General features: G+C 44.8%; 1 protein-coding gene across 1 annotated transcript in view; it reads right to left on the bottom strand.

The window, feature by feature from the left end:
• The window catches only part of cacna1bb (calcium channel, voltage-dependent, N type, alpha 1B subunit, b), a gene marked incomplete at both ends in the record, with an annotated part of 257187 nt that overhangs the window by 14219 nt on the left and 227205 nt on the right, over window positions 1–15763 (bottom strand). The window contains 2 exons of the mRNA XM_083638052.1: window positions 2047–2296; window positions 4207–4245. Of these exons, the coding sequence (XP_083494178.1) occupies window positions 2047–2296; window positions 4207–4245 (289 nt within the window). The remainder of the gene's footprint in view (window positions 1–2046; window positions 2297–4206; window positions 4246–15763) is intronic.

Genomic DNA, 15763 nt, shown 5'->3' with positions numbered 1-15763 from the left:
CCAGCTGCTGCCCTGAAACACCACCGGCTATCAGGGGCTAATCACTCCAGCAGATGAGCCCCTGATGGCCAGCAGAGATTGTGACCTGATCTCTTTACATGGTAAAGTAAAAAGTAACTTCATATTGACCTGATCTCTTTACATGGTAAAGTAAAAAGTCACTTCATATTGACCTGATCTCTTTACATGGTAAAGTAAAAAGTAACTTCATATTGTATTCGGTGTTACAATGTTACTTTTATTCAAACAAGTGAGCGCAGACCTCCACCAAGGCCAAGTATAGTCCAGTCTGCCTGATATGATGTCCTGAGTCAGATCGGATCTGCACCAAAACGTACTGGCTTCTTCCTTGGCCCATGCTACACCCTTCCACAAAGTCTCGTGAAAATCGGCAGAGTAGTTTTTCGGTTATCCTGCTAACAAACCGACAGCGCCCAGGTGGGGTCGTCAAAAAGGGCCTTTCTGTGTGGAGTTGAGTAGAATGTATCTGGATCTGACGAGAGAAATTAACATATCTTAGCAGACATAGCTGTGCTCTCTGAGTGCCCTTCTAGTTTCTTCATCAGTTTGCTTCTGTTCTCTGCAAAGATGAAGATGAAGACTGAACAACACTCAGTGCAACATGTCAAGTTCATGACATCAGCCTTCTGTGGAGAGAGCAGCTGCCTGGGAGCTACGTCTGCATTTCATAAGTGTGACTGTGCAGGTCAGAGGTCAAAGGCAGTGACGGATACAAAAGAAAGACAAACAGCCAGATTGTCCTCTGAGAGCTCATAAGTGTCTTTGCTCATCAGATGGAAAAGCTGACATGTCAAATCCCTGGCTGAAACAGAAAGCCCTTCACACACACACACACACACACACACACACACACACACACACACACACACACACACACACACACACACACACACACACACACACACACACACACACACACACACACACACACACACACACACACACACACACACACACAACCCCATCATGGACCCATGGACCCGTAATCCCATCAGGAATTTCGACCGCTATGTAAAGTCCAGGTGATTTGGAATGAAAGACAAGTCTGCTATATCTCTCTCTCTCTCTCTCTCTCTCTCTATCTATCTCTCTCTCTCTCTCTCTCTCGCTCTCTCTCTCTCTCTCTCTCTCTCTCTCTCTCTCTCTCTCTCTCTCTCTCTCTCTCTCTATCTCGCTCTCTTGCTCGCTCTCTCTATCTCTCTCTCTATCTCTCTCTCTCTCTGCGCATGAAAGTGAAGCTCTGTTTCTATGAGCCTCTTGCTCGATTATATTCATCTCTCACGACCTCATCATGAACTGCTCCCCCTGCTGGACATCTTTACATGCTTTGTTAGTAGCCTAATAATGTGCATTTGAGTGCATCAAAAGGCAATATTCGCTGTGTGTGTATATACTGTATGTATGCATGTATGTATGTATGTATGTATGTATGTATGTATGTATGGATTTATGGATTTATGTATGTATCTATGTATGTATCTATGTATGTATGTATGTATGTATGTATGGATTTATGTATGTATGTATGTATGTATGTATGTATGTATGGATTTATGGATTTATGTATGTATCTATGTATGTATCTATGTATGTATCTATGTATGTACTGTATGTATGTATGTATGTATGGATTTATGTATGTATGTATGTATTTATTTGTACTGTTTTCCTTGTTGAAGTTTTGCTTTTCTGTGAAGCACGTTACGTTTCCAAACGCAGTAATTGTACTTACTTACCTGTATGTCATGCAGCCTATTTACCTGTATGCCATGTTATTTACCTGTATGTCATGTTATTTACCTGTATGTCATGTTATTTACCTGTATGTCATGCAGCCTCATACAGTAGTACCCCGCACAAGAATGATTAAGTCCAATCATTGAGAGTTTCCTGCATCCTTTCTGCTGAGTACGGTTCATTAAACTATGGCGAATGCAAACCATGAAAAAGCCACTGCATCACTTAAAGCCTATTGATGACACAATGAAAAGACAGTGTTTTGGGGACAGATGTTGTGTGTCTCACCGGTCGGGCTGGACGGCTGCTCTGAGGCTGCTCTATCCAAGGACGTCTGTTGGTTGTCCTTGTCCCTGCGGCGATGGCAGCGGTGGTGGTGGTGATGGTGGTGTCCTCTGTCCTGGCCTTGGATCTGCCCTGCGGAGCACTCGACGTGGACGGGCCGTTGCAGGCCGTACTCCCTCAGACTCACCTCCTGGGGGCGCTGAGGAGTCAGCGAGGATGCCGAGCGTCTGATTGGACTAAGGTCGGCGATTGGCTGAGAGAGAAACAGAGAGGTGGACAATTATAGGGGGAAAGTCGAAGAGTTCGGGCGGCTGTGGTGGTTGCACCCAAACCACTACGACTGGATGACCAGACCATCCACAACACACAAAAGGCACAAGCAGAGGACACTATTGTTTCTGCTTGAGATTGATGTTCAACCCGTTCTTCTCCAGGCACAGACGTTGAAAGGTCTGAGAAGAATGTGCAAGAAATTGTGACAGACAAACTATTTGAATACTTACTGCTGCTCATTTACATAAGGCACCACTAATGTGTAACACAAGTACAAAACATATGAAATGTTGTAAGCTAGCAGGTGTATCTCTGCTAGTTAACTAAGAATAGTTAGGGTGTTGACATTGGTCTTTGTAGCATTTCATGCTAGGAGAGAAGTGTACTGAAACTGCCCATTAAATTTATTTAAATTATTCCATGTTAAACACATAAATAAATACATTAATTTCACCCCATGCATATGCAATAATAGCTTCTTTAAGGACGTTGTCACCACCCCTCCTAATTCTTATCTTGCTGACCAGTGCCAGCTACCAGGCAACACACTGCTGTGATAGGGAACTGGAACAGCTGCTAAGTTACAGCATCACACCACCTGCTGGTTACAGCCTAGCTCTCATGCCAGTCGCTTCCAAGATTTAATAATTTCATGTGATTTTTTTCCCCTATGTATTATTTCTGGTGATCATACGATTCCTCCAGTTCCTATCCCACAGTCTAGCCTGTAGCTAAAGTCAGGAGTAATGATAAATATCACAACCACACTGCTGAAAATATTCATATTAACAAGTCATTTTAGCGAGTATGCAGCCTTCAAATCTTTTCTAAAAATGTATTACCGTACTCAGAGTGAGAGAGATTTGCTTTTTTCCTAAAGCTCAAATGATCTCAAGAAGAGTCTTGAAGCAAGTGGCAGCGCTCAGAAATCAGGGAGATTTCTACATTAAACGTAATCACTTAACTCAAGAAGATTCAAGAGATCATTTGAGTTTTTCCACGTAAGAAAAATATTGTTTTAAGACTGAATGCAACATCACATGACAGGTAAGGCTGGACATTTCTCGCAGTGTAGTCGAAAGAAAAGAAAAATTACAGTTATTTTGAAGCAGGAAGGCACTAGTGCTCTCAAAACTACACATTATATAAAATAACAACACACACACAACCACACACTGACTCACAAAACTACACATTACATAAAATAACAACACACACACAACCACGCACTGACTCACAAAACTACACACTACATAAAATAACAACACACACACACACAACCACGCACTGACTCACAAAACTACACATTACATAAAATAACAACACACACACAACCACGCACTGACTCACAAAACTACACACTACATAAAATAACAACACACACACACACAACCACGCACTGACTCACAAAACTACACACTACATAAAATAACAACACACACACTGACTCACAAAACTACACACTACATAAAATAACAACACACACACACACAACCACGCACTGACTCACAAAACTACACACTACATAAAATAACAACACACACACACACAACCACATTTGACCCACATGTAGCAGCAGTATTATGGCTGAGAAGCAGGACAGAGTGCATGTCACCCTGGCTGCAAATAAATAAGAATAATTTTCCAGGGCCAAAACACAAAAGCAGCATGGAAGTGACGTGGGCGTGTACCGCCATGTGGCCATCAGCCATACCAGCAAATGATTAGCCTTATAATCTAGTAGCATCACTTTGTCCATGGCCACTGATGGAGAGTGTTTGAACTCTGGAGTAGGATGAAAGGAGCACACGGAGGCTAACACAGACATGGGAAGAGGAGAGAGAGAGAGAGAGGGAGGGGCGTGGTCTTGGAAAAACAGGTGGTACATACTGCCAGGTGAGTCCCAGGGGCGTGGCGAGGGTGGATCCGCTATCAGACAGCACACACAAGAGGGAGGGAGGTGAAGAATTAGCCGTGGACATCAAGATCAAGATGAGGAGAAAAGGGGACGACAGGCAGAAGGAGTGCAGCGAGAAAGGAGAGGTTAAAGAAATGGTGTTGAGGAAACTAAATAAAAGAGGCTTAGAGAGAGAGAGAGAGAGAGAGAGAGAGAGAGAGAGAGAGAGAGAGAGAGAGAGAGAGAGACGTGCAGGGTTCCCATGCCTTAAACATCAAATTCAAGGACTTTTCAAGGACTTTCCAGGGCCAATTCCCTCAAATTCAAGGACCCAACACGACCTAGTTTGAGACACAGATCACGGGTCATTACTGTTACAACACAGACGGGTCATTACTGTTACAACACAGACCAGTCTGATCATTTAAAGCTCACAGACAACAATAAAACACAGAGGGTTGAATGTGTGAACACTGCGCAACTGTGCTGTGTGACACATTAAAACAAGACAGGGGGAGGAAACTTACATTTCTATTCTTGCCCAATAAATTCAAGCACTTTCTATTTATGTCTCTTTATTTATGTCTATTTATGTCTCTTTATTTATGTCTATTTATGTCTCTTTATTTATGTCTATTTATGTCTCTTTATTTATGTCTATTTATGTCTCTTTATTTATGTCTATTTATGTCTCTTTATTTATGTCTCTTTTTAAACACTTTAAAGGCCTCAAATTCACAAACTTTCAAGGATTTCAAGGACCTGTGGGAACCCGGGGAAGGATGGTAGAAGTCCAAGATGCAGAGAGACAGATCAACACAGAGACAGACAGACAGACAGACAGATCAACAGAGAGACAGACAGACAGACAGACAGGCAGACAGACAGACAGACAGACAGACAGACAGATCAACACAGAGACAGACAGACAGAGAGACAGGCAGACAGACAGACAAGCAGGCAGACAGACAGACAGACAGACAGACAGACAGACAGAGATACAGACAGACAGACAGACAGACAGACAGAGAGACAGACAGACAGACAGACAGAGAGACAGACAGACAGACAGACAGAGAGACAGACAGACAGACAGACAGACAGACAGACAGACAGACAGACAGACAGACAGACAGACAGAGAGACAGACAGACAGACAGAGAGACAGACAGACAGACAGACAGACAGAGAGACAGACAGACAGACAGACAGACAGACAGACAGAGAGACAGACAGACAGAGAGACACCCCGTCTCTAACCTCAACACATCGTACAGTCGCAGCCATTTGTTTTACCATTGTGTCAAGTGCTAAAGAAACATGGGGTGTTTTCTAAGCCTGATCTGATTGTGAGAAGGCAGCAGTGACTGAAGCAAAGAGGTGTTTTCTGCTTGAAGCAGCTTACTGTACATAGTACTCTGGGGCCAGTTGCACCAAGTGGTCTTACGACTGGTCTTAAAGGAACACTCCGCCCATTTTCAACCAGCTTTGTATCATTAGAACATCAGTAGTATATCAGAAAACTGTAAACGGTTTTGAAGTCTGTCATTTAATTTGACAGTTATTGAGTGTTAAAGTGTGGACCAGTGACATCACTGGTCCACACTAACTCAAATTAATAACTCATTAACTCAAATCAACTCTCAATAACTGTCAAACTAGATGAATGATGAATAGTTTGATAGTTATTGAGAGTTGATTTGAGTTAATGAGTTATTAATTTGAGTTAGTGTGGACCAGTGATGTCACTGGTCCACACTTTAACACTCAATAACTGTCAAATTAAATGACAGACTTCAAAACCGTTTACAGTTTTCTGATATACTACTGATGTTCTAATGATACAAAGCTGGTTGAAAATGGGCGGAGTGTTCCTTTAAGCTAAGTTGGTCGTAACTTTATGACCTAACAGCTACGCCGGTTGCACCAAGAGGGCTTAAGCCTTCTTTTCACTACGACCAGGCGTAACTCTTACGCCTGGTCAGGAGGAGGGGTAAGGGTCTAAGGGTAAAGGCCTAAACATGGTCGTCCGTCCGCCTCGAATTGGAGCCGTCTCGCCGTTTGCCGGCGCCAGCTAGCCCTACATGCTCGGACGCCACTACGCCCTCCCTCCCTCCCTCCTGTGGAAGCTCCGTGTGAAAATGGCGGAGATTGTGTGCCAGGCAGTCTGAATGAAATTGAATGTAACGTTCCCAATTCTATGTATTAAATTCTAAAAAACGACCCTCAACATTTGGGAAGGCTAAGCCACACAACTAGTTCGTTATAATCTAACATCATGCTTTGAAATGCGACTTTACGGCGATAAGCCAGGGCAACGGCCAATCACAACTCTCCTGCAGCTGACGTCACGCACGTATCGTCGCCGTGAAGTCACATTTTCGAGCAGCCCCCGTCAGCCGACGGGGCCCCCTCCCCGTAGGACGGCGCTCCACCCGCCGTCATACGGGGAGGGCGGGGCAAGGCTCTGACGGACGACCATGTTTAGGCCTTAAGGGTGCCTGCCTGTAACAGAGATCTCTGTGTCTATCAGCGGAGACCTGCTGTAATTGAGTCCTTACCGTCCTCATCGTCGTAAAGTCGCCTTCGTAGCATGACGTTCGATTATAACAAACTAGTTGTGTGGCTTAGCCTTCCCAAATGTTGAGGGTCGTTTTTTAGAATTTAATACATAGAATTGGGAACGTTACATTCAATTTCATTCAGACTGCCTGGCACACAATCTCCGCCATTTTCACACGGAGCTTCCACAGGAGGGAGGGAGGGAGGGCGTAGTGGCGTCCGAGCATGTAGGGCTAGCTGGCGCCGGCAAACGGCGAGACGGCTCCAATTCGAGGCGGACGGACGACCATGTTTAGGCCTTTACCCTTAGACCCTTACCCCTCCTCCTGACCAGGCGTAAGAGTTACGCCTGGTCGTAGTGAAAAGAAGGCTTAAGCCCTCTTGGTGCAACCGGCGTAGCTGTTAGGTCATAAAGTTACGACCAACTTAGCTTAAAGGAACACCGCCCATTTTCAACCAGCTTTGTATCATTAGAACATCAGTAGTATATCAGAAAACTGTAAACGGTTTTGAAGTCTGTCATTTAATTTGACAGTTATTGAGTGTTAAAGTGTGGACCAGTGACATCACTGGTCCACACTAACTCAAAAAGTAAAGTCGCATTTCAAAGCATGATGTTAGATTATAACGAACTAGTTGTGTGGCTTAGCCTTCCCAAATGTTGAGGGTCGTTTTTTAGAATTGAATACGGTACATAGAATTGGGAACGTTACATTCAATTTCATTCAGACTGCCTGACACTAATCGCCGCCGCCATTTTCCCCTGGAGTTTCCACAGGAGGAGAGGGGTGGGAGGAGGGAGGGTGTAGTGACGCACATACAGTAGTGGGTGACGGCGCGAGGCACATTTTTGGGCCAATCAGGGGGCATTCCCCGGCAATTCACATGGACACGCATTGCTATGACCGGCGTAGTTAAGACCAGACATAAGCCCTAACTAACTAGAGCTGGGTATTGGTTCAAATTTCAAGAATCGATTCGATTCCGATTCACAAGGTTGCGAATCGATTAATTTCGATTCGATTCGATTCGATTCGATCAATTTCAATATGTTTCAAAATGTTTTTTGAGCTGTACCCTGAATTACATGTCCAGTTATGTAACACAGGGGTTCCCAACCAGCCAAGTAGATACATGGGGAAAAAAAGTTGCAGACCTGTTGTCAATTTTAATGTTTTTAGTTACACATATATTTACTCACCAGGTGGTGACAAAGGGTAAATAACAGCCTTTTCATCTGTCAATAAAGACACTTTCACAATTATGCACAGTGATTTGATTTCAGCCTATATCATTTCTAAAAGTAGATATTATTGATCAAACATTTCCATTCATGTAGCCTACAGTATTTATGTTTTTGTTTCAACTACAAACATAAATAAACGTCAACTTGATACTATGTTTCAACTACCATACACAGCATAATATTTTAGCCTGTTTATTAAAAAAAATAATATATATATATATATATATATAAAAAAAAAATCGATCTCTGGACATATGAATCGATAATCGAGGATTAAAATAAAAATCGATTAAAAATCGGAGAATCGATTTTTTGAACCCAGCCCTAGTCTTAACTAAGACCGACGTAGGAGTTACGACCAGGCATAGTTAAGACCACTTGGTGCAACTGGCCCCTGGTGTTTTCTGTGTGCAGTAAGGTGAGAGGCAGAGCAGTGTGAGTAACAGACAGCTTACATAGTACTCTGGTGTTTTCTGTGTGCAGTAAGGTGAGAGGCAGAGCAGTGTGAGTAACAGACAGCTTACATAGTACTCTGGTGTTTTCTGTGTGCAGTAAGGTGAGAGGCAGAGCAGTGTGAGTAACAGACAGCTTACATAGTACTCTGGTGTTTTCTGTGTGCAGTAAGGTGAGAGGCAGAGCAGCGTGAGTAACAGACAGCTTACATAGTACTCTGGTGTTTTCTGTGTGCAGTAAGGTGAGAGGCAGAGCAGTGTGAGTAACAGACAGCTTACATAGTACTCTGGTGTTTTCTGTATGCAGTAAGGTGAGAGGCAGAGCAGTGTGAGTAACAGACAGCTTACATAGTACTCTGGTGTTTTCTGTGTGCAGTAAGGTGAGAGGCAGAGCAGCGTGAGTAACAGACAGCTTACATAGTACTCTGGTGTTTTCTGTGTGCAGTAAGGTGAGAGGCAGAGCAGTGTGACTAACAGACAGCTTACATAGTACTCTGGTGTTTTCTGTGTGCAGTAAGGTGAGAGGCAGAGCAGTGTGAGTAACAGACAGCTTACATAGTACTCTGGTGTTTTCTGTGTGCAGTAAGGTGAGAGGCAGGGCAGTGTGAGTAACAGACAGCTTACATAGTACTCTGGTGTTTTCTGTGTGCAGTAAGGTGAGAGGCAGAGCAGCGTGAGTAACAGACAGCTTACATAGTACTCTGGTGTTTTCTGTGTGCAGTAAGGTGAGAGGCAGAGCAGTGTGAGTAACAGACAGCTTACATAGTACTCTGGTGTTTTCTGTGTGCAGTAAGGTGAGAGGCAGAGCAGTGTGAGTAACAGACAGCTTACATAGTACTCTGGTGTTTTCTGTGTGCAGTAAGGTGAGAGGCAGAGCAGTGTGAGTAACAGACAGCTTACATAGTACTCTGGTGTTTTCTGTGTGCAGTAAGGTGAGAGGCAGAGCAGTGTGAGTAACAGACAGCTTACATAGTACTCTGGTGTTTTCTGTGTGCAGTAAGGTGAGAGGCAGGGCAGTGTGAGTAACAGACAGCTTACATAGTACTCTGGTGTTTTCTGTGTGCAGTAAGGTGAGAGGCAGAGCAGTGTGAGTAACAGACAGCTTACATAGTACTCTGGTGTTTTCTGTGTGCAGTAAGGTGAGAGGCAGGGCAGCGTGAGTAACAGACAGCTTACATAGTACTCTGGTGTTTTCTGTGTGCAGTAAGGTGAGAGGCAGAGCAGTGTGAGTAACAGACAGCTTACATAGTACTCTGGTGTTTTCTGTGTGCAGTAAGGTGAGAGGCAGAGCAGTGTGAGTAACAGACAGCTTACATAGTACTCTGGTGTTTTCTGTGTGCAGTAAGGTGAGAGGCAGAGCAGTGTGACTAACAGACAGCTTACATAGTACTCTGGTGTTTTCTGTGTGCAGTAAGGTGAGAGGCAGAGCAGTGTGAGTAACAGACAGCTTACATAGTACTCTGGTGTTTTCTGTGTGCAGTAAGGTGAGAGGCAGAGCAGTGTGAGTAACAGACAGCTTACATAGTACTCTGGTGTTTTCTGTGTGCAGTAAGGTGAGAGGCAGAGCAGTGTGAGTAACAGACAGCTTACATAGTACTCTGGTGTTTTCTGTGTGCAGTAAGGTGAGAGGCAGAGCAGTGTGAGTAACAGACAGCTTACATAGTACTCTGGTGTTTTCTGTGTGCAGTAAGGTGAGAGGCAGAGCAGTGTGAGTAACAGACAGCTTACATAGTACTCTGGTGTTTTCTGTGTGCAGTAAGGTGAGAGGCAGGGCAGTGTGAGTAACAGACAGCTTACATAGTACTCTGGTGTTTTCTGTGTGCAGTAAGGTGAGAGGCAGAGCAGTGTGAGTAACAGACAGCTTACATAGTACTCTGGTGTTTTCTGTGTGCAGTAAGGTGAGAGGTAGAGCAGTGTGACTAACAGACAGCTTACATAGTACTCTGGTGTTTTCTGTGTGCAGTAAGGTGAGAGGCAGAGCAGCGTGAGTAACAGACAGCTTACATAGTACTCTGGTGTTTTCTGTGTGCAGTAAGGTGAGAGGCAGAGCAGTGTGAGTAACAGACAGCTTACATAGTACTCTGGTGTTTTCTGTATGCAGTAAGGTGAGAGGCAGAGCAGTGTGAGTAACAGACAGCTTACATAGTACTCTGGTGTTTTCTGTGTGCAGTAAGGTGAGAGGTAGAGCAGTGTGAGTAACAGACAGCTTACATAGTACTCTGGTGTTTTCTGTGTGCAGTAAGGTGAGAGGCAGAGCAGTGTGAGTAACAGACAGCTTACATAGTACTCTGGTGTTTTCTGTGTGCAGTAAGGTGAGAGGTAGAGCAGTGTGAGTAACAGACAGCTTACATAGTACTCTGGTGTTTTCTGTATGCAGTAAGGTGAGAGGCAGGCAGTGTGAGTAACAGACAGCTTACATAGTACTCTGGTGTTTTCTGTGTGCAGTAAGGTGAGAGGCAGAGCAGTGTGAGTAACAGACAGCTTACATAGTACTCTGGTGTTTTCTGTGTGCAGTAAGGTGAGAGGTAGAGCAGTGTGAGTAACAGACAGCTTACATAGTACTCTGGTGTTTTCTGTGTGCAGTAAGGTGAGAGGTAGAGCAGTGTGAGTAACAGACAGCTTACATAGTACTCTGGTGTTTTCTGTATGCAGTAAGGTGAGAGGCAGAGCAGTGTGAGTAACAGACAGCTTACATAGTACTCTGGTGTTTTCTGTGTGCAGTAAGGTGAGAGGTAGAGCAGTGTGAGTAACAGACAGCTTACATAGTACTCTGGTGTTTTCTGTGTGCAGTAAGGTGAGAGGCAGAGCAGTGTGAGTAACAGACAGCTTACATAGTACTCTGGTGTTTTCTGTGTGCAGTAAGGTGAGAGGCAGAGCAGTGTGAGTAACAGACAGCTTACATAGTACTCTGGTGTTTTCTGTGTGCAGTAAGGTGAGAGGCAGAGCAGTGTGAGTAACAGACAGCTTACATAGTACTCTGGTGTTTTCTGTGTGCAGTAAGGTGAGAGGCAGAGCAGTGTGAGTAACAGACAGCTTACATAGTACTCTGGTGTTTTCTGTGTGCAGTAAGGTGAGAGGCAGAGCAGTGTGAGTAACAGACAGCTTACATAGTACTCTGGTGTTTTCTGTGTGCAGTAAGGTGAGAGGTAGAGCAGTGTGAGTAACAGACAGCTTACATAGTACTCTGGTGTTTTCTGTGTGCAGTAAGGTGAGAGGCAGGGCAGTGTGAGTAACAGACAGCTTACATAGTACTCTGGTGTTTTCTGTGTGCAGTAAGGTGAGAGGCAGAGCAGTGTGAGTAACAGACAGCTTACATAGTACTCTGGTGTTTTCTGTGTGCAGTAAGGTGAGAGGCTAGAGCAGTGTGAGTAACAGACAGCTTACATAGTACTCTGGTGTTTTCTGTGTGCAGTAAGGTGAGAGGCAGAGCAGTGTGAGTAACAGACAGCTTACATAGTACTCTGGTGTTTTCTGTGTGCAGTAAGGTGAGAGGCAGAGCAGTGTGAGTAACAGACAGCTTACATAGTACTCTGGTGTTTTCTGTGTGCAGTAAGGTGAGAGGCAGAGCAGTGTGAGTAACAGACAGCTTACATAGTACTCTGGTGTTTTCTGTGTGCAGTAAGGTGAGAGGCAGAGGCAGTGTGAGTAACAGACAGCTTACATAGTACTCTGGTGTTTTCTGTGTGCAGTAAGGTGAGAGGCAGAGCAGTGTGAGTAACAGACAGCTTACATAGTACTCTGGTGTTTTCTGTGTGCAGTAAGGTGAGAGGCAGAGCAGTGTGAGTAACAGACAGCTTACATAGTACTCTGGTGTTTTCTGTGTGCAGTAAGGTGAGAGGCAGAGCAGTGTGAGTAACAGACAGCTTACATAGTACTCTGGTGTTTTCTGTGTGCAGTAAGGTGAGAGGCAGAGCAGTGTGAGTAACAGACAGCTTACATAGTACTCTGGTGTTTTCTGTGTGCAGTAAGGTGAGAGGCAGAGCAGTGTGAGTAACAGACAGCTTACATAGTACTCTGGTGTTTTCTGTGTGCAGTAAGGTGAGAGGCAGAGCAGTGTGAGTAACAGACAGCTTACATAGTACTCTGGTGTTTTCTGTGTGCAGTAAGGTGAGAGGCAGAGCAGTGTGAGTAACAGACAGCTTACATAGTACTCTGGTGTTTTCTGTGTGCAGTAAGGTGAGAGGCAGAGCAGTGTGAGTAACAGACAGCTTACATAGTACTCTGGTGTTTTCTGTGTGCAGTAAGGTGAGAGGCAGAGCAGTGTGAGTAACAGACAGCTTACATAGTACTCTGGTGTTTTCTGTGTGCAGTAAGGTGAGAGGCAGAGCAGTGTGAGTAACAGACAGCTTACATAGTACTCTGGTGTTTTCTGTGTGCAGTAAGGTGAGAGGCAGGGCAGTGTGAGTAACAGACAGCTTACATAGTACTCTGGTGTTTTCTGTGTGCAGTAAGGTGAGAGGCAGAGCAGTGTGAGTAACAGACAGCTTACATAGTACTCTGGTGTTTTCTGTGTGCAGTAAGGTGAGAGGCAGAGCAGTGTGAGTAACAGACAGCTTACATAGTACTCTGGTGTTTTCTGTGTGCAGTAAGGTGAGAGGCAGAGCAGTGTGAGTAACAGACAGCTTACATAGTACTCTGGTGTTTTCTGTGTGCAGTAAGGTGAGAGGCAGGGCAGTGTGAGTAACAGACAGCTTACATAGTACTCTGGTGTTTTCTGTGTGCAGTAAGGTGAGAGGCAGAGCAGTGTGAGTAACAGACAGCTTACATAGTACTCTGGTGTTTTCTGTGTGCAGTAAGGTGAGAGGCAGAGCAGTGTGAGTAACAGACAGCTTACATAGTACTCTGGTGTTTTCTGTGTGCAGTAAGGTGAGAGGCAGAGCAGTGTGAGTAACAGACAGCTTACATAGTACTCTGGTGTTTTCTGTGTGCAGTAAGGTGAGAGGCAGAGCAGTGTGAGTAACAGACAGCTTACATAGTACTCTGGTGTTTTCTGTGTGCAGTAAGGTGAGAGGCAGAGCAGTGTGAGTAACAGACAGCTTACATAGTACTCTGGTGTTTTCTGTGTGCAGTAAGGTGAGAGGCAGGGCAGTGTGAGTAACAGACAGCTTACATAGTACTCTGGTGTTTTCTGTGTGCAGTAAGGTGAGAGGCAGGAGCAGTGTGAGTAACAGACAGCTTACATAGTACTCTGGTGTTTTCTGTGTGCAGTAAGGTGAGAGGCAGAGGCAGTGTGAGTAACAGACAGCTTACATAGTACTCTGGTGTTTTCTGTGTGCAGTAAGGTGAGAGGCAGAGCAGTGTGAGTAACAGACAGCTTACATAGTACTCTGGTGTTTTCTGTGTGCAGTAAGGTGAGAGGCAGAGCAGTGTGAGTAACAGACAGCTTACATAGTACTCTGGTGTTTTCTGTGTGCAGTAAGGTGAGAGGCAGAGGCAGTGTGAGTAACAGACAGCTTACATAGTACTCTGGTGTTTTCTGTGTGCAGTAAGGTGAGAGGCAGAGCAGTGTGAGTAACAGACAGCTTACATAGTACTCTGGTGTTTTCTGTGTGCAGTAAGGTGAGAGGCAGAGCAGTGTGAGTAACAGACAGCTTACATAGTACTCTGGTGTTTTCTGTGTGCAGTAAGGTGAGAGGCAGAGCAGTGTGAGTAACAGACAGCTTACATAGTACTCTGGTGTTTTCTGTGTGCAGTAAGGTGAGAGGCAGAGCAGTGTGAGTAACAGACAGCTTACATAGTACTCTGGTGTTTTCTGTGTGCAGTAAGGTGAGAGGCAGAGCAGTGTGAGTAACAGACAGCTTACATAGTACTCTGGTGTTTTCTGTGTGCAGTAAGGTGAGAGGCAGAGCAGTGTGAGTAACAGACAGCTTACATAGTACTCTGGTGTTTTCTGTGTGCAGTAAGGTGAGAGGCAGAGCAGTGTGAGTAACAGACAGCTTACATAGTACTCTGGTGTTTTCTGTGTGCAGTAAGGTGAGAGGCAGAGCAGCTGTGAGTAACAGACAGCTTACATAGTACTCTGGTGTTTTCTGTGTGCAGTAAGGTGAGAGGCAGAGCAGTGTGAGTAACAGACAGCTTACATAGTACTCTGGTGTTTTCTGTGTGCAGTAAGGTGAGAGGCAGAGCAGTGTGAGTAACAGACAGCTTACATAGTACTCTGGTGTTTTCTGTGTGCAGTAAGGTGAGAGGCAGAGCAGTGTGAGTAACAGACAGCTTACATAGTACTCTGGTGTTTTCTGTGTGCAGTAAGGTGAGAGGCAGAGCAGTGTGAGTAACAGACAGCTTACATAGTACTCTGGTGTTTTCTGTGTGCAGTAAGGTGAGAGGCAGAGCAGCGTGAGTAACAGACAGCTTACATAGTACTCTGGTGTTTTCTGTGTGCAGTAAGGTGAGAGGCAGGCAGTGTGAGTAACAGACAGCTTACATAGTACTCTGGTGTTTTCTGTGTGCAGTAAGGTGAGAGGCAGGAGCAGTCGTGAGTAACAGACAGCTTACATAGTACTCTGGTGTTTTCTGTGTGCAGTAAGGTGAGAGGCAGAGCAGTGTGAGTAACAGACAGCTTACATAGTACTCTGGTGTTTTCTGTGTGCAGTAAGGTGAGAGGCAGAGCAGCGTGAGTAACAGACAGCTTACATAGTACTCTGGTGTTTTCTGTGTGCAGTAAGGTGAGAGGCAGAGCAGTGTGAGTAACAGACAGCTTACATAGTACTCTGGTGTTTTCTGTGTGCAGTAAGGTGAGAGGCAGAGCAGCTGTGAGTAACAGACAGCTTACATAGTACTCTGGTGTTTTCTGTGTGCAGTAAGGTGAGAGGCAGAGCAGTGTGAGTAACAGACAGCTTACATAGTACTCTGGTGTTTTCTGTGTGCAGTAAGGTGAGAGGCAGAGCAGCGTGAGTAACAGACAGCTTACATAGTACTCTGGTGTTTTCTGTGTGCAGTAAGGTGAGAGGCAGGGCAGTGTGACTAACAGACAGCTTACATAGTACTCTGGTGTTTTCTGTGTGCAGTAAGGTGAGAGGCAGGGCAGTGTGAGTAACAGACAGCTTACATAGTACTCTGGTGTTTTCTGTGTGCAGTAAGGTGAGAGGCAGAGCAGCGTGAGTAACAGACAGCTTACATAGTACTCTGGTGTTTTCTGTGTGCAGTAAGGTGAGAGGCAGAGCAGTGTGAGTAACAGACAGCTTACATAGTACTCTGGTGTTTTCTGTGTGCAGTAAGGTGAGAGGCAGAGCAGCGTGAGTAACAGACAGCTTACATAGTACTCTGGTGTTTTCTGTGTGCAGTAAGGTG

This window comes from Poromitra crassiceps (assembly GCF_964638095.1).
Source record: "Poromitra crassiceps genome assembly, chromosome: 6".
Taxonomy (NCBI): domain Eukaryota; kingdom Metazoa; phylum Chordata; class Actinopteri; order Beryciformes; family Melamphaidae; genus Poromitra; species Poromitra crassiceps.
This window is presented reverse-complemented; position numbering and strand designations above follow the sequence as displayed.